At 35.6% G+C, this 18,630-nt stretch overlaps 1 protein-coding gene across 1 annotated transcript; it reads left to right on the top strand.

Annotated features, from left to right (window-relative positions):
* Positions 1-5,489: 5,489 nt before the first annotated feature.
* LOC126967108 (hatching enzyme 1.2-like) lies at positions 5,490-18,430 on the top strand. Its single transcript, XM_050811518.1, has 7 exons — positions 5,490-5,728; positions 11,256-11,423; positions 12,088-12,234; positions 13,488-13,643; positions 14,656-14,789; positions 15,251-15,336; positions 18,239-18,430. Exons 1-7 carry the CDS (start codon positions 5,524-5,526, stop codon positions 18,309-18,311), a joined length of 969 nt encoding a protein of 322 aa, XP_050667475.1. The 5' UTR covers positions 5,490-5,523; the 3' UTR covers positions 18,312-18,430.
* Positions 18,431-18,630: the final 200 nt, after the last annotated feature.

Below are 18,630 nucleotides of genomic sequence, written 5' to 3'. Positions count from 1 at the left end.
ACGGCAGGACCGATTTGGCTAGTTTTGGTCTTGAATTATATGTGGAAGTCTAGAGAAGGTTTAAAAGGTGAATAAATATCAAAATGCTCGGAATTAAATAAAAACAACAATTTTGTATTTACTTTGATGTGTCAAGAAATCAAATTGAAAGAATAGTTTAAAATGTATAACTAATATAGAATCCTTATATCTTTCTAACTTTCTCAGGAGGTAAAAAAACAAACTTTAATTTTAAGTATTGATTTTTTCCTATTACTTTATATCATGGCAATACAACGTTTGCAGGGCAGCTAGTAATTATTAAATCATTGTATTTGTTGGATGCAATTATTAACTATGACAGTAATCACGACCATCATGTTCACGAAGCATCCTTCCACAAACAGTGAATTCAAACGCTAAAGGTTTGTAAGAAATGACTTATATTATTTAAATATTACAATTACATTACATTTTAAATATTACAGCCATTGTAAAATACTCTATTTGATTGAAAAGAGTAGCCGTTGAGTTTCTTTTATGTTCTTCTCACGAGCTCAAAGTTTTCCCAACATATTATGGTAAATTCAGTAATTTATAGTAGCTATTCAAAAGCCCTCATCCAACGTATACCGGCGATCTTGACCAGATCGTCAGTCCATCTTGTGAAGGGTCTACCATCACTGCGTCTTCTGGTACGTGGTCACCATTCGAGGACTTTACTGACCCAACGGCCATCTGTCCGTCAAACTATGTGCCCTGCCCACTGCAACTTCATTTTCGTAATCATTTGGACTATATCGGTAACTTTGGTTCGTCTACGGATCTCCATTGCCCTCAGAGCGACCATGAGCTTTCTCATAAGGGCCATAGTTAGCGACCACGTCTGCGTACCGTAAGTCATCACTGGCAACACACACTGGTTGAAAACCTTCGTCTTCAGACACTGTGGTATATGGTCAAGATCACCGGAATACGTTGGATGAGGACAGCGCAGGACCGATCGTCGTGGAAATCTTTGGGGGAGGCCTTTGTCCAGCAATGGACGTCTTCCGGCTGATGATGATGATTCAAAAGCACTCAGCCTAATTGGATAAAGTTTATTTGACTTTGACTTTGAAAAGCATTAAAATTACTCGCAAAACATTTTATCTGAGTATGAGTCTCAATTTTATTATTAACTATTTTATATCTTAAATGCCACACCATACATTATGTACAAGAATAGGGGGCCCACATTTCTAAGCATTTCATTTGTTTTTCGTATACTTGAGTAATTAACAGGTATTTGAACTTACTTTTATCTATTAGACAAGATAGTTTCGAACTATAAATAAAATGCTTCTACTTTACTATCAACCATGTTAAAGATTAGGTAAGTCAATTTATAACATGTTTTTTTGATTTGGAATGTATTTTTGTTCGGAAAAGGAGGATAATCATACGGGTCACCAAATGTTAAGTTATCACCGAAACAGCGGCGTCTACATTAGTCTGCAACACCAGAGGAATCACAGGACCGTTGCCGGCCTCTGAGGAAAGTGTAAACGCGTAGACCTCAAAGAAGGTACCGACCCCTGGCATATCGTGCTATAAACACCGCGCAAGGAAACTCTTTCCACCGTTTGGTTATATAAGAAAGTCTCCTGGAAACCGCATTGCGAGGGTTGATATCCAAGTTTTTTGCGTGTAAGGCGAAAATGGAATTCTACTATTATAACACTAGAAATAAGGGATTACTTGTAACTAATTCTAGTAGGCTTCATAAGATACATAGTAGCTTTAAGGTTGAATGTATACACTTCTATAATAAAGCCACTGTTCAGGCATTATCTAAAAATAAATTTAAATGTTTTATAAAAAAATGGCTCTGTCGTAAATCCTATTACTCCGCTGCTGAATATCTTAATGATCGGACAGCCTGGGATTAGATTGTGATTATTTTATAGCGATAGAAATTACTATACAATATTGTATATTTTTATTAAAAAGAGCGCAAAAAAAGAATGCTGGGAGAGTTTCTTGCGCCGCTTCTTCTCTCTCAGAGTGCCATTTGTTTCCGAAGCGGTAGTAGTATCTAGTAGTTATTAGAAATGACATCAAAAAGAATTCTAAAAGAATCAATTTTGAGAAAATAAATGCCTTTTATGCCTTTTTACAAATATGTTAGAGGTTACAAATTGAAACGACGTCTCAACGCAACGCCAAGTGATCTAGCCATTCGCACGGGATCCCAGACAATTCGAGCATCTCTGTGTTGCATTCGGTGAAGAGGTTTTAGCTGATCCTGGGATGTACCAGACCAGGGATGAGAATAAGTCTTAGTTCTATAGAGCGTACTTAGACTTTGCTCAGACTTTACTTACGTAAAACTTGATGATACAACGCGAACTAGACTTTTGCATTGGAGTGTCTTAGCTTAAGCTGAGATTAATCTCAGCATAATTTCAGCTGTCAAATGACTATAAAAACGATTTCAAATATTATTTTTAGCTTACACTCAGCTAAGTGTTACGTGAGTAAAGTCTAAATACCCTCTCTCTCATCTCAGATCTCAGCCAAATACTCGATACGTGGCCGGCCCAGGAGGTCTACTCGCAAAATCGACAACGATATATTCGGAACGATACGATAAGACCCCCGAATATATCGCACCTACCCTACTCTAACAAATATTCGAATTCCTTATCGTTTATCGTAACAACATCGTAACCATAGAGTAATATTTTGATTTTATTTACGATGTTAGAGTGAATGAATTGTGCGCAAGCCTTGAAAAAATAAATATTATGTGTGCTATGTCGCTGTTAAGTGTCAAAAGTGAAAACATAGTTGAGGCACTAAGGACCATGCCAGACTCTGCACCATCATTTACACGAAATGAAAAATATTCAAAAATGATTATTTGTCAAATCCCATATTCGTCTCTGACATTTTCAACTATGAGTAGGGTTAGGACCGATAATATCGAAAAATGTTTCGTTCGTTCAATCATCGTTTCGACATTGAATACGATGTAACTGAGCGTAGGATTCGACACGACTAATGCCACGATATATCGAATATCTATTTTAGGTGTAGGCACATTATAGAGCACTAGAATATGAGCCGGCTTAACGTATTGCCTTGCTCTATTTATGACAACCATTTTCTCGAGATTCCTAAACCACTGGATCTCGAAATCTCGAGAGATTTTAGTAAATAGAAGCGATTATATATTATAGAATACGTATATATCCATCCCTCCTCTGTGATTATAGTAATATAGGATATGCTAAGCGTAGCGTTAAGGAGAATTTCGTCGAAGAGCGGTAATAGGAATAGGCGCAAATTTGAGTCTTCTGGGTGTTTTATTGAGGTACTTTTTGTTTTTGTTAATATTCAAATTTCTTCCGGTAATGATCGACGATCTCCCGGGAGAGACGTGCATGGCCGAAAAGGGGGGTTACGATTTTAGGCATGTAGCTAGTCGGATCCGAGCTTTCGCCTTTTTTTTTGGGGTTTGTATGGACTAGTGCAGATATTGATCAGTCCTTGATCTATTGAGTAAGAGTGCCGGAATAAACGCGTTAGTACCGGCGTGAACTCATTTTACTTCCGACATAGAGCTCTGACAGTGCGGGAAGGATCTTCCAATATCGATAAGAGCAGCTAGGACAAGCTAGTGGAAATGAGTGGAAAATGAGTGCCAAGATCGCCTTTCTCTTTTGCCGTACGGACATGGGTCTTATATCCAATGTACAGGGACGGCAAGCAGAAGTTACATAGTTAAGATGAAGTTAATGGCAGCTTCCGACATCCCCTAGAATGCTCTTGCGGAGTGGTAGCTTGAAAGTTGCTTGCAGATTTTGACAATGGCCTAAATTTCGCATCAGCGATTGATGGTGGAGGAGATCATAGTAGTATTTCGTCTTAAGAACTTTGCAGTGTGACACGCCTGTTTTTTGTGTTTCTGCTCTTACTGACGCAGCGAACCAGGGCTATGGTCTGCAACCGATCGGTTCAGGTATTGCTATGATAATATCCTTGCCCTTTAGTTTCACATCAGCCAATGAAACGGCACAGGCACTGGGATAGTGAATTTTAATTCAAATGAAAATAAAATATTCGAAAAGTAAATATGTCAGACGATCTTAAACATATTTACATATTTTTCTGTCACTATGGAAGAATATAGGAGATCTGTTGGAGAACCAAAGTCACCGACATAGCCCAAATTATTGCGAAACTGAAGTGGCAATGGGCAGGGCACATAGTTTGACGGACAGATGGCCGTTGGGGCAGTAAAGTCTTCGAATGGCGACCACGAACCGGAAGACGCAGGGTTGGTAGGCCCCCCACAAGTTGGACTGACTGGCAACGCCTGGCCGATCGTCGTGGAGATCTTTGGAGACCTTTGTCCAGCAGTGGACGTCTTCCGGCTGATGATGATGGTGAAGCTGATGACGATGAAAGAATTTTGTCTTTCTTGATGAAATGTGTCCTATGTCCTTTTCTGCACCACTGACAATTTTTGCATAAAATTCCATGAAGTTCGGTTAAGTAGTTTTGGCGTGAAAGCGTAATAAACAGATAAATTCACATTCGTTTGTTAGTGAAATGTCACTATTTTGTACTACAAAGTACAACTTAAACAAAACAACAAAAAAATCATAAGCGGCAGGTATTTTATGACGATAATAACATGCGGGAGATATCGTGGGTAGCTATTTATAAATTGGACAGCCAAGGTTTAAATCAAATTAAAATTCCATTCCAGTATTTACTTGTTAAGTGCTTTTTGAATAAAATCTTTTAAATACCAGTGGGAGGCTCCTTTGCACAGGAAACCGGCTAGATTATGGGTACCACAACGGCGCCTATTTCTGCCGTGAAGCAGTAATGTGTAAGCATTACTGTGTTTCGGTCTGAAAGGCGCCGTAGCTAGTGAAATTACTGGGCAAATAAGGCTTAACATCTTATGTCTTAAGGTGACGAGCGCAATTGTAGTGCCGCTCAGAATTTTTGGGTTTTTTTGAGAATCCTGAGCGGCACTGTATTGTTATGGCCATGGCGTATCAATTACCATCAGCTGAACGTCCTGCTCGTCTCGTTCCTTATTATCATAAAAATAAAAATAAATAAACACCTTTGTAAAGATTTTTTTAAATGCGTGTAATTGTATTGTAACATTTATTACTATGACGTTCTAAAGCCTACTTTACTTTTCCTGTTCTAGGGCATGGATGTGCATTATCCTTGAATACAGTCACAGGGCATAACGTAATGTAAATATTAGTAACAAGGCCGTATATACATAACGAGAGTACAGACAACTACAAACAAAAAATATTTAATATGCCACCATTACCTTGTCGCATTAGATAAAACATTTCCTAACCAATTACATAATTCGGAAACATCTTATGCAAATATTTTCAGCATTTAATACCAACACAAGTAAATTCCTTATCAGGAAGTTTGGCGCACAGAAGCTTGCTTGTCCCAGACACGTAAATATAAATTGTGCGGGAAAATTAACTCACATCGCTTTCTACATTCTACATGCCTGGTACTTTTAGGATGGCACTATTATTTTTTTGCGTTTTTCTTTTATTTGATTTTTCAAATTCACTCCCTGTAGAAGATGCGGATATCATCTATCTATGGGACGATTATGCATCTAACAATATTGATGATGACATTGATAACGTAATAGATATATCAGATCTGGATTCACAGGCGTATGGAAGTCCCAAGAATGAAAGTGGTAAGTTTGTTTTTATTTTTTTTTTTTAATTTATTTGTAGTGTTTATTACGATTTAGCAGTAATAGCCCACAAATTCATTTTTGTTATCAATTTCTTTGTCTTTTGAATTTATTTATTTAGCGGGAGTTCGCAATAAATTGGCGAAAACGTACCTAAGTACATTTTTTTTTATGTGAGATACATCGATTTTTATCTGTATTTATAAGAAATTGTTCATGTTATTATTTTTTTTTCCTAGAATTTTACCCATACTAATCTAAGTTCATATAAATAAACAACAGGCCAATTTACAAAGGTACATAAAGAATATTGTAATGTCGGTTAATTAGATAGAAAGGTTAACTTGCACCCAATTAGATTATTATCGTTTATTATGTAATACTTTTCTGTAAGTATGTTTCTATGCATAAAATAAAAATAAAATACTTCATTGATTTTAACTATTACTATCATCCATAGATCGCTACTTTATTAGCGAGAAATATGTGCATTTTATGTTGATAACCGAAGCTATATTTGTGATGTCAATAGATAAAGTATGGTTGTTATTTGACCTTGAATATATAAGTAAAATCAGTGCGAATTTAGTAATTTTATAGTATTTTCTATCTTGTATAGTGGCAGTTCTGACTTGGCTTCTAATTTTCAAAATCAATGCCAATCTATTCATACATGAGTAAGGCCACCAAAAAATGTACATTTGGGAAAAAATATGTGTCCATATATAAATTTCACACATGAATTGCATATTTTTTATTTTTATTTACAGATAGTGATTTATTTATTCATAAAGGCCTAACAACTGAATACAATTTATAACCATATGCACTGAGAAAAATGGTTTAAATGTACTTAAATTTGAGGTAGGCACAAGATGTGTACTACATGCACATGTGATATTTTAAAATATAAATTCTACAATTTTTGGAGAGCAATATAAATTTGTTTTTTTTTTTTTTTTAAATCAGAAATAATTAAATCAGAAAAAAGATATCAATGTCTTTATCTATATTAAAAATACTATTACATAATTGTAACATTATACGTACCATGATTCTGGTTCGCAGTTTCATTAATTGCAGCTTATTCACGTGATTTATTCAAATTAATTTTGGTTTAATATTTGGAGACTAATTTTGTCTTTTCATGAAGAGGTAATGTGAGTTCCCATACAAATATCGTGTCCCACTAACACAACCCGTACTTCGTCGTCGTATAATTTTGCACAAATTTTTGTGAACTGTGAAATTTTGGTATTTCTGAATAATTATCGTATTTTAATAATTAATTATTTAACAATTATTTAATGTAATTAAAATATGTATATAGTATTTTCTTTAATTAACGCGAGTGTTACACATTTAAATAAAACACTTTTAAAGGATTAAAACGCGTGTAATTGTAACTGTGTTAGATTTTTGCATAAATGTTTTTTTTTAAATGAAAATAAGGGACGAGACGAGCAGGACTTCAGCTGATGGTAATTGATATGCCCTGCCCATTACAGTGCAGTGCCGCTCAGAATTCTTGAAAAACCCCGAAAAAACTGAGCGGCACTCAGCAGCACAATTGCGCTCGTCACCTTGAGACATCAGATGTTAAGTATCATTTGCCCAGTAATTTCACTAGCTACGGTGCCCTTCAGACCGAAACACAGAAATGAAAACATAAACACAGCATAAAAGTTACCTTTTTCATTTTAGTTAACCCGACGTTTCAAGACCTTTCCAGATCTCGTTTTGCGGGGGACTCATCTGCAGTCCCCAGGCAAAAATCACAGTTACAATTACACGCGTCTTAATCCTTTAAAAGTGTTTTATTTAAATAAAATATGTATATTTTTTTATAAAAAAAAAATTAGGTTCGAATCGGTTCAAATAAAAACATTAAGCTTATGGAAATATAAACGCGCTTCGTCTATTTTGATGATTTTTTTGTAAACCATATTTTTTTTAAATATTGATATTATTCGGGAATATCTATTAATGTGTGTATGTATTTTTGTTTTATGGAATAGGAGGACAAACGAACGTACGGGTCACCTGTTTTTAAGTGATCACCGCCGCCCACAATCTCTTGCAACACCAGAGGAATCACAGGAGCGTTGCCGGCCTTTAAGGAAGGTGTACGCGCTTTTTTTGAAGGTACCCATGTCGTATCGTCCCGGAAACACCGCACAAGGAAGTTCATTCCACAGCTTTGTAGTACGTGGAATAAAGCTCCTTGAAAACCGCACTGTGGAGGACCGCCACACATCCAGATGGTGGGGATGATATACTAACTTGTGGCATGTCATGTTTGTTCCGGTGAATATCTAAGAATAAAAACCAGAAGACAGGAGTGAAAACTTTACCAAAGCTAGGTTATTAATACATTACTCGACTTGAATAAAACAGAATACAATTTTCTTTATATAATAATATTTTAATAATAATATTTGTAATATTCTCTATAAATAACTTTGGTAAATTTTGCATTGGCTGGTCGTGCTCCCTTAGTACCTAGAGCCGACTGTACTCGAACAAGCGTTATATATAGAGCGTGAGTCCTTTTTTTATATTTTATTAAGAAAAGCAAACAACTACAACTCACAGAGTTGGTACTTAAAGAAATAACATATAAGACTTAAGAAAATTTATTGAATTTGGCGTTACTTGTTAAGTTTTCTTTAATGTTAATTCCGCCAATATTTGTTTTTAAAATAATTCGACACGTTTTTCGCCTCTTCACGAGAAAATCTGGCACGAGACTTACTTTTGGCGAGACAACACGTCCTGAGGATGCCTAGTGTAGAGGCGAATCACGTGTCGAATTGTTTTAAAAACAAAATATAAGACTTAATAAAATTGTAGTCGGATACGCTATCCATATCTTACTATGTTAACTTTGAGATATACAATGCTACATACATAGAAAAAGTGTTTATACAATATTAATTGAGATTAAAGAGAAATATATAATGTTCTAAATTATGGCTAGTTGGAGCTGCCTCATTAATTACACAAATGACATAAGTGATTATCAACAATACTGGTAACGCATTTTAAAGTACATCTGTTTATTGAAGTAAAACTTCTAATGCGATTTCCAACAAGGTTGCGTTAAACGTTTAACGCTATCATGGAGGTGGTATGAAAGCACTAATTTACAAAAAAAATCTTATTTCAAATTTCTATATTTGTTAATAAGATATGTACATAATTACTTATAATCTACTTATTATAGCAATTAACAATTAAGCCTTATATATGTAGGTCTCAGAAAACTTATTACTACAACCCTATCTACGTATTGAGGGATATAACTAGAAAAATACATATGGTTTGTGGAGGACAAGCATTAATTTACAAAAATAAATATGTATCTTAACAATATGGAAATAAATACTTAAAGCGCGATTTTTATATATTTAAGCCTTCCTTTTTACTTTGATTGTTCTAAAATGTATGAACTGAAGTCAATTAGATTGGCAGTAGTGAATAGCATACTATTGGTTTTAATTGTAGTATTAAACTATTATTTTTATTTCATATTTTATTAGTATATACTATATTTCCATGTGCCTTTAGAGGCGCGACTATGTCTATTGTGTTTAGATACAATAGACATAGTCGCGCGTATAAGCTAGTTGCGTAGGTATGAAATATTTCCTTAAGGTCATGTAGTAACACCATCGTAAATAAATTATTCAAATTAGTGGAGTGACACCTCCACGAAGTGATAATGTTTGATTGAGATGTGTCACCTCCTGACGGCGATGACAGCCATTTCCTCGGTTTTATGATATCCTGATAAGAAAATGCAGTTTACGTTGTAATTTAAAAGTGATAAAGTTTGCTAAACATCGGAAATGTTTTAAAAGTATAAAAAAAAGGTTTTAAGCATTTCTACCGTTTTGTGACTTCATTCATTTGACGTAAAATAATGTAATAAGTTTCGCTTTCGCTGTAAGTCCGATCAGAGTCCGATCCGTATCCCCAAAAACACGTTAGTCGTAGAACTAATTGTATGGTAGTTTACGAACTAGATCCGGCTTCCGTCATCCGATTTTTTTCCGTCAACCATTAATCTCCGTTCCGGAGAAGATTATTGACGGCCCGAAGTAGCCATAGTATTATTTTTATGAACGCTAGCGTACTGCATCCGATCCGAATTACAGGATGTGTATTGTTGATCTACCTTCATAAGTACTTATAAGTAAGCAATAATAAAATATATTGTCTGATTAAGACCTTAATGTGACTGCAAGCATTTCTTCTGGCTGATATTCAATGTCTTAATTTTGTGTCTTGTCGCAAAATATTTTCTTTTATTTAATGTAAAATAAAATCGAATGTGGACACATTCATTCGGTAGAAATTATAAAATTTCCTGTCGTATTGACGTAACGCTGCGTGGTCATTGTAAAAAGCTCCTTTTAAACGTCAGTCCACCAAGAGAGGGTGCACCCAAAATTCTTTACTTTTTCTGTGTCTTCGTACATACAACAGCATTGCCAGAAGTTGACGCAGATTGAAAGGATTCATGATCAACGACATGAATGCTCTGGTGTGGCTTCGCGTAAAATGCCGAAATGTTTTGAAATATTATTGACAAATTCATAAAAAAACAGTATTATTTATACTGTCGGGTCAGCTAGTTGCAAACAAATTTCTTCTTCCAACAGAGCCAAAGTATGGAAGTAACTTTTCAAACGAATATAATCACTCTAAAAAAGCTCCCATCATCTACGTATCATATTTGTTGATAGTTTATAGGTCCAGATAGACTCAACCGCTGTGAACGCGTCGTAAAAAATAGCGGCAAACCTTAACCTCTATCCTTAGCAACACACGCACTCTAAAACAAACTGACTAACGTTTCGCGAGTGTAAGACGTAGCTCTCATGCACACTAAAGTAATAAACCTGGCCTATTGTCCTGCGTTGCCTAACAGCAAGAGGATCCATTTCCTCCTCACGTCGTTTTACTTATTACTGAGGGTGGTGACTCCCCCCGCTGCATCAGTTTCTCCCGTACGATTCCCCTCCATCTGCTGCGATCCTTAGATTTATGAAGAGCATTATGGAAGCTGATGTTCAGAGATGATCGTATTTGGTCCGACCATCTCGTGGGATAGCGTCCTCTGGGACGTTTGCCATCTACTTTGCCTGTCACCATCAGCTGTTCAAGGTTGTGACCCTCTTTACGAGCAATATGTCCGAAGAATTCAAGCATTCTACGAAGGCATATTGGGCAAAGGAAGAAGATCCATCTAGACCATAGTTTCTCTCCCTTATTTTGCTCACCGCTCACTTTGTGCCTTTTAGACAATATTTTTTAATCTACCCACGCCCCATCTGCGCCATCTCAATGCCCCCTAATTTTCTCTGGGTCTTCTACTGCCCCCCCCGAAAGTCTCGAACGCCCACAAGGGGGCGTTATCGCCCACGTTGAGAACTTATGATCTAGACGAATAAATTATCTATTATATTATTATGTTAGGCATCTGCTTTCAATTAATTCTTTTATTTTTGTTTCATTGTAGGAGACGCGATATCGGAATGGACCGAATCATCTCTAATGAACCCGGAAGAAATGGGCAGTTATTTAGAGGGCGATATTTTAATACCAAATTTATCGCGAAATGGTATGAGAGACAAAACATCGCGTTGGTCCAAAGGCATCATACCTTACGTTATCGATAGTAGCTTCAGTAAGTATTTTTGGTATAATATAATTTTTTCAACATCCCCATGAAAACAGATGGATTGATTGGTGTTTTTCAGCATACATTACCTAGGGTTAGATATTGAAAGTAAAGCGAACATTCGTATTATAATACTCTTCAAGAAGTTGCGTGTTGCGTGTCCCTGGGTCATAAAAGAATAGGGAAGTCCCAGGCCCAAGCGTGTTGGAAGAAGCACTTCTTCTTTGTACAATATGCCGGCTAGAGCCAAGATTATGGATACCACAACGGAGCCTTTTTCTGCCGTGAAGCAGTAATCTGTGAGCATTATAGTGTTACGGTCTGAAGGGCGGTGGAGCGAGTGAAATTATTTGAAAAATGAGACTTAACATCTTATGTCTCGAGGTGACGAGCGCAATTATTGTAGTGCCGCTCAGAATTTTTGGGTTTTTCAAGAATCCTGAGCGGCACTGCATTGTATCACTGTATCAGATGAACATCGTGATCGCCTTTGTCCTTTATTGTCATAAAAAAAGGCTAGAAATGGTACAGGATTGCTTCAACAGCCCTTGAGGTCAGATGGATGGGTTGTAGATACATATGGCTGAAAGAGATTAATAAATGTTTAAATTATTTTTTTTCTTTTTATTAATTTTCATAACTTAATTATTAACTAAGTAATCGTTTTCAGACCAAGACCAGCGTGATACGATCAGAAAGGCCATTGCCGATTACCATCGACTGACTTGTTTGAGATTTGTTCCTCATCAGAAGGAAGCTGATTACATTATCATAAAAAACACAAAAACAGGTTGTTGGTCCAGCGTCGGTCGTATAGGTTTGTTTATATTTTAAGCTTCAGAAGACTTTAGTTTAAGTTTAGTTTTGTTTGCGAAAAAACAAAGAAAGAAAATGTGGTGTTTACTTCAAACCGCCCAGCTACATATATGATCATTGCTCTCATATATGATCAGGTGAACAGTATTAGATCAAACTCTTAGACCGCATGCAGAATAGATCTGCTCGGATCACCGAATATGTACTCTGTGAACGGCTCAATTACTTGTCGTGAATATAGCGAAGACTTACTATAATAGAGTAGAGAAGCGAGAGAGAAGAAAATCTCTAACCGAGATATAGAAAGATAGAAAAGGAAAACGAATCTTATGTTACTGTAACAGATTTTGATTGTCAAGTCGTAAACAGACCCAATAAAAATATTATTTTGACTAGTAATTGATAAATCAAAATAAGTCAGGCATAATCGGGCTGTTAGGTTGCCTATTCACTAGTATATTATAAGTCTTCTTCTTTTTCTTCTTCAACCTTGATTTACCCAATACTAAGTAAAGGTCTCTTCCATTTTAGACCGTTTTGTGCAGGTCTGAATTATCGGCATCCAGTCCTTCCCAGCCGCTCGCACCAAATCGTCCGTCTATCTTGCTGTCTGTCTCCCAACATTCCTGAACCCCTTTCCTGGTCTCCACTCCAACAACTTTTTGCCCCATGCGCCATCGGCCCTACGAAAAATATGGCCCGCCCACTTCCACTTCCTAGAGGATATGGTTTTTGCTATGTCAGTTAGTCCCGTTCTCCTGTGGATTTCGGTGATCCGGACGTAATCGCGTAGAGAAATTGCCAACATAGCTCTTTCCATAGTCCTTTGGGAGACTTCTAGTTGGTGGATATGGAGTATTTTATAAGTCCATGAGACGTCAATTCATTCATTCACGTAGACTTCACGGTAATTAAGGGTAGCATGCCTGAGAACTCTTAGACCTCATTCCTGCCAGCGATTTTCATCATTACTTCCATCCTCGCCTTTTGCATGTGTGGCATTCCTCCACAGTGTTGCCAATGACGTGGTTAGATTTCCAGCAGTTCACACTTCACCTCATACTATAAAACTTGCCAAGTTTTAACGATAAATAAATGGATGGAGATCGATAAATATTGTCTTCTAATGTCGCAGCATAATATATAATTAACTTATCAGTTAGTACCAGATGACTTATTATTACAAAAATAAATATCTAAATGCAATATTATATCATTACTATGGATATGGCTATAACGATGCATTTACTGCAGGAGGGCGTCAGGAGGTGAACCTACAGTCTCCAGGCTGCGTGTCCAAGAAGGGGACAGTCCTGCATGAACTGCTGCATGCGATCGGCTTCATGCACGAACAGAGCCGGCCAGAACGAGATGACTATGTTACTATACAATATAATAACGTTAAACCTGGTATGAGACTGTCTATTATCTATCTAAAGTACCTAAATAAAGTAGGTATTATCTATCTACAGTATCTAAAGTCGAAGGTTTTTTACCAGTGTGTGATGCCATTGATGATATACAGAGAGCAGACGTGGTCACAAACTATGGGCCTTATGTGGAAGTTCATGGTCGTTCAAAGAGCAATGGAGATGGTTATGCTCGGAGTTTTTCTGCAAGATTGAATCAGAAATGAGGAGATCAGTAGAAAACCAAAGTCACTGACATAGTTGAGAAGCTGAAGTGGCAGAGGGCAAAAACATAGCTCGACGGACAAATAACCGTTGGGGCAGTAAGGGCCTTGAATGGCGACCACGTACCGGAAGATGAAGTGTTGGTAGGTCCCTCCCAAGATGGACCTGATAATCTGGTCAAGATCGCCTGAATAGGTTGGATGAGGGCAGCGCAGTACCAATCGTCTTGGCGATCTTTGGGGGAGGCCTTTGTCCAGCAGTTGACATCTTGCGGCTTAAATGATGGGAATTATTTGTGCGAAGACTACTTTGAAGATGTAAAGTATACTCATTAAGAATCGATTACCATTAATAATAATAGCCCAGGCTGATTAGCTTCGGATTAAAATGCAAGTTCCGTAAAATTAACTATGTGCCCTTTTCCGCCGTAAAGTATGAACGTGCAGGCATTATTGTGTTTCGGTATGAAGAGTGCCGTTGCTAGTGAAATTATATCTCAAAGCGACGAGCGCAATTGAATTGCTACTCAGAAGTTCAATCACGAATCCTTAGCAGCACTACACTCTCATGGGCAGGGCGTATCACTTACCAGTTTTTCTCATAAAAAATATCGTGTACAAGCGTATCTTTGATACTGCCAAAATTTCAACCTCACGGGTCAATCATATTTCCTATACTTCATTTTAATTATTGGTCGAATTTACCAGGGAAGCATAACAACTTTCCCATCAAAACGCACTTCATATGTAAGTAAGAAATTTAAATAGAATTGTTTAAATACTTCACAGGAGCAGAAATAAATTTCAAGATATCTGACAAGAAAAACACAAATGATTTTGGTATTGGATATGACTACAACAGTGTGATGCATTATTCGGAATTTGCGTTTTCGAAAAACTCCAAGAGAACTATAGAGCCAAAGGTAAGGGGTATAAAATAATAGGTGAGAAGCCTAGGGTAAGAAATGTTCAATGTTCAGCCGTAAATTTCCAAAAAGTTTTATTTCATATTAATTATAATAGCCATTTTTTGATGTATATAATAGTTCCACGCTGAATTATCCGCAGGGAGTTTTATTATTCTTTTTGGAGAGTAGGAAAATACATTTACATCTTGAAGACCCCGAAACGTGGCCCATATGTCGGGCTCAAGTCTAAACACCCCCTACCGACTAAAAACCTGTGCTGATACCCCTAAAGGCTTTTACGGTGAAGCCGGGCGGGGGCCTTGGGGGGCGGGATTACTAAATCATGTTTTACACGGAAACATTTTGGGAGGAGTATTTGAACTTAACTAATAACTAACTTAAAGATTGTGTTAAGATGAAAGAAAGTAACACGATATTTTTAACCGCATTAATAATTGTTATATATGCAATTTTAGATGAAAAACGTAAAAATTGGTCAGCGGGAAGGATTGAGTCGCGGCGATGTTAAGAAAGTTAACAACATGTATAACTGCAATAAGGAGTAAGTTAAAATGCATACTTTTTTTTCACGTACAAAAGTGTTAAGATTTTCTGTTCAGTTAAAACCTTGATAATGTTGCAATTTCTGCATCAATAAAATAATAATAATTGTAAGCTCTTTACTACTGTTATTACAATAAAGTAAAGAAAAATATATAGATTTTACAAAAAAAAAAAGACGTGTGGCACTCGGGGACTGCCGCGGTAAAGCTATTGCATAGCGTTTTTTATCAACTTATGCAATTATAATTATTTATTTCTTTTATTTATGCAGTATTTTTATTTTGATAAAATTAATTTAAAAAAAATAGCAAACGGGAAGTGAGTAAAATTTAACTTGCTAGATTTGATTACAGACAGACAACGGACAGGTGAAATTAAATAAAAATGCTTGTCATAAAAATAAAAATTTAAAATCGTGATAAAAAAAAAAGAAATTAAAAAAATCAAGACGTACCCCAGGCTCGAACCTGAGACCTTCTGCACAAAAAGACACAGAAATATCTATATAGATCTAGTAAGTAAGTGTTAGGTTATTTTCGTTACGGAATTCTGGATTCGGTCTCCACGCCCAAGGCCCGCGATAGAAGCTATGCAATAGCTTAATATCACAATCTACATATATACTTTGACTCACCTACATAGCTAGATAACATTCAAAAATCATATAGACCATAATATAGTGAAATATCTTTGAATATGAATCGGATCTATGAACAACATGTTGATACTTACCTAAAAATTACAATACCTATACTATATATACTACACTTGGATAAAATCATTTTTATATTTAACTAGCTTACCCAGCAAACGTTGTTTTGCCGATATTAAAATTGCGATACAAAAGTTACTGTTGATCGGAGATGGGTGAAAATTTGAAGTTGTATGTATTTTTTAATGCTGACTCATAATCTAACAAATTAAAAAAAGATCTCAAAAAAACTAAAAAAAAAATCGTGTTAATCCCTTAACATTTAGGGGGATGAAAAATAGATGTTGTCCGATTCTCAGACCTATCCAATATGCACTCAAAATTTGATGAGAATCGGTCAAGCTGTTTCGGAGGAGTTCAATGTTTAACTTATTTAACTTGTTTAACTTTAACAATATTATAACACTAGAAATAAGGGATTGCTTGTTACTAATTCTAGTAGGCTTCATAAGATACATTATAGCTTTAAGGGTAAATGTAAACACTCCTATAATAAAGTCCCAGCCACTGTTCAGGCATTATCTATAAATAAATTTAAATGTTTTATAAAAAAATGGCTCTGTCGTAAATCCTATTACTCCACTGCTGAATATCTAAATGATCGGACAGCCTGGGACTAGATTGTGATTATTTTATAGCGATAGAAATGACTGTACAATATTGTATATTTTTTTTGAAAAGAGCACAAAAAAAATGCTGGGAGAGTTTCTTGCACCGCTTCTTCTCTCTCAGAGTGCCATTTGTTTCCGAAGCGGTAGTAGTATAAGAAATGACATCAAAAAGAATTCTAAACGAATTAATTTTGAGAAAATAAATGCCTTTTATGCCTTTTTATGCCTAACACCATGACACGAGAATTTTATATATCAGATTGAAGTAGGGAGAGGGTAATGCTGCTAAAACATAAATATAAGAAGAATCCAATGTAATTGCATTATATAGAATCACTTGTGGGCTTGCTCTGTGACCATTAATTTTGTAGTTATCATGCGTTGGTACATACCAACATGTTGTAACATTACAACATGTTGGTATGAACCATGTTGTAACATTACAACATGGTTCTTCATGCCCACTGAATGGCATTGCTTGCGGCGGCGGGGCGTCGTGTGCAGGGTCGTCTCCTTCCCTCAAATATGAGCGAAAGGAATGATGGCTGGTCCATGCGTCAACTCGTGAACGGGTGCTGCTTGTGGTGCCAGGTCGACTTTTTATAGTTTGTTAATCATTGTATTTGTTGGATGCAATTACTATTTATGACAGTAATCACGACCATCATTTTCAAGAAAAATCCTTACACAAACAATGAATTCAAGCTCTAAAGGTGATGCATCAAATATGCGATAATTTAAATTAATACAGTTTATTCAATATTACTTTTTATAAAATAATTAATATAATAAAACATGATTCATATGTATTGGATGAAGCACCTTACAAACTAATTTGTTATGTATATTACAGCCATTGTAAAATACTTTATTTGATTGAATAGAGCCGTTGAGTTTTTTGTATGTTCTTCTCACGAGCTCAACTTTTTCCGAACACATTTAGTAATAATTAAAAGAAATATTCATAGTGAGTATTCAAAAGCGCTTAGTTTAAACCTAATAATTGATAAGTTTATTTGACTTGGAGTTTGAAGTGTAATTAAGAAAATAACTAGTAGTTAAAAAAAAGCTAAAACACACCTGTTTATAGAAGACCGAACTTAAAAAATAGAAAATAATTCCTTCTTTTTAGTTTGGTTTAATTATAAAAGCGTGTTTATTACTTTCTTAAACTATTATTTGTATTCTTGAATTGAAAATTCTCTTTGAAAATTTCCTAAATTAACAAAAATCTGTTTTTTTTTTGCAAATTGCAAAATGGAATACTTTTATCAAATTGATGTATTGTCACCGGTCCTCGATAAATCTGCGAAGTTTGAACGAAATCTGGCCGTTTAAAGTGGGTCAAAATCGCGCCCAAATGAGTCGGTTACAAACAAACATACATGCAGGTGAAGCTAATAAAAAGCGTGTTAAAAACTACTTTTATAACTTAAAAAAAACATAATAGCGTATTTTTAATTAATATTTATAATTACTAAGACTTTGTTCAATAGATACATCTATACTATACTAAGTAGCGACTTAATTTTCTTAAAACCTAAATCTATTGTAAAACCTAACTTTTAACTTTTCAGAGAACCACAAACTGGCTGGTTGGGATCTATTTGGCAAAATATGTTCAGCGGCAAGGGTCGAGATATTTATTAGAAATAATACCTATTTATGGTATTTGAATAAATGGCAAAATTGTTTTTAATTTTGTATCACATTTGATTTTCTTAAGAATCTCTGTATTTATAAGCTTTTAATAAAACAAACAGTTTAAATTTGTGTTTTTTCTTTGTAGTTTCTTTGTGTATGTAAACTGGAATTTTGGAAACCTATATTCATCACGATAATTCTTATAATTTATGTTTTTTTTAATGACATTAATGGAAGCGACGAGCAGGACGTTCAGCTGATGGTAATTGATACGCCCTGCCCTTTAAAATGCAGTGCCGCTCAGGATTTTTGAAAAACCCAAAAA

Source organism: Leptidea sinapis, chromosome 1, assembly GCF_905404315.1.
Source record: "Leptidea sinapis chromosome 1, ilLepSina1.1, whole genome shotgun sequence".
NCBI lineage: Eukaryota > Metazoa > Arthropoda > Insecta > Lepidoptera > Pieridae > Leptidea > Leptidea sinapis.
Note: the sequence above shows the minus strand (reverse complement) of the source record. Positions and strands in the feature narration are given on the sequence as shown.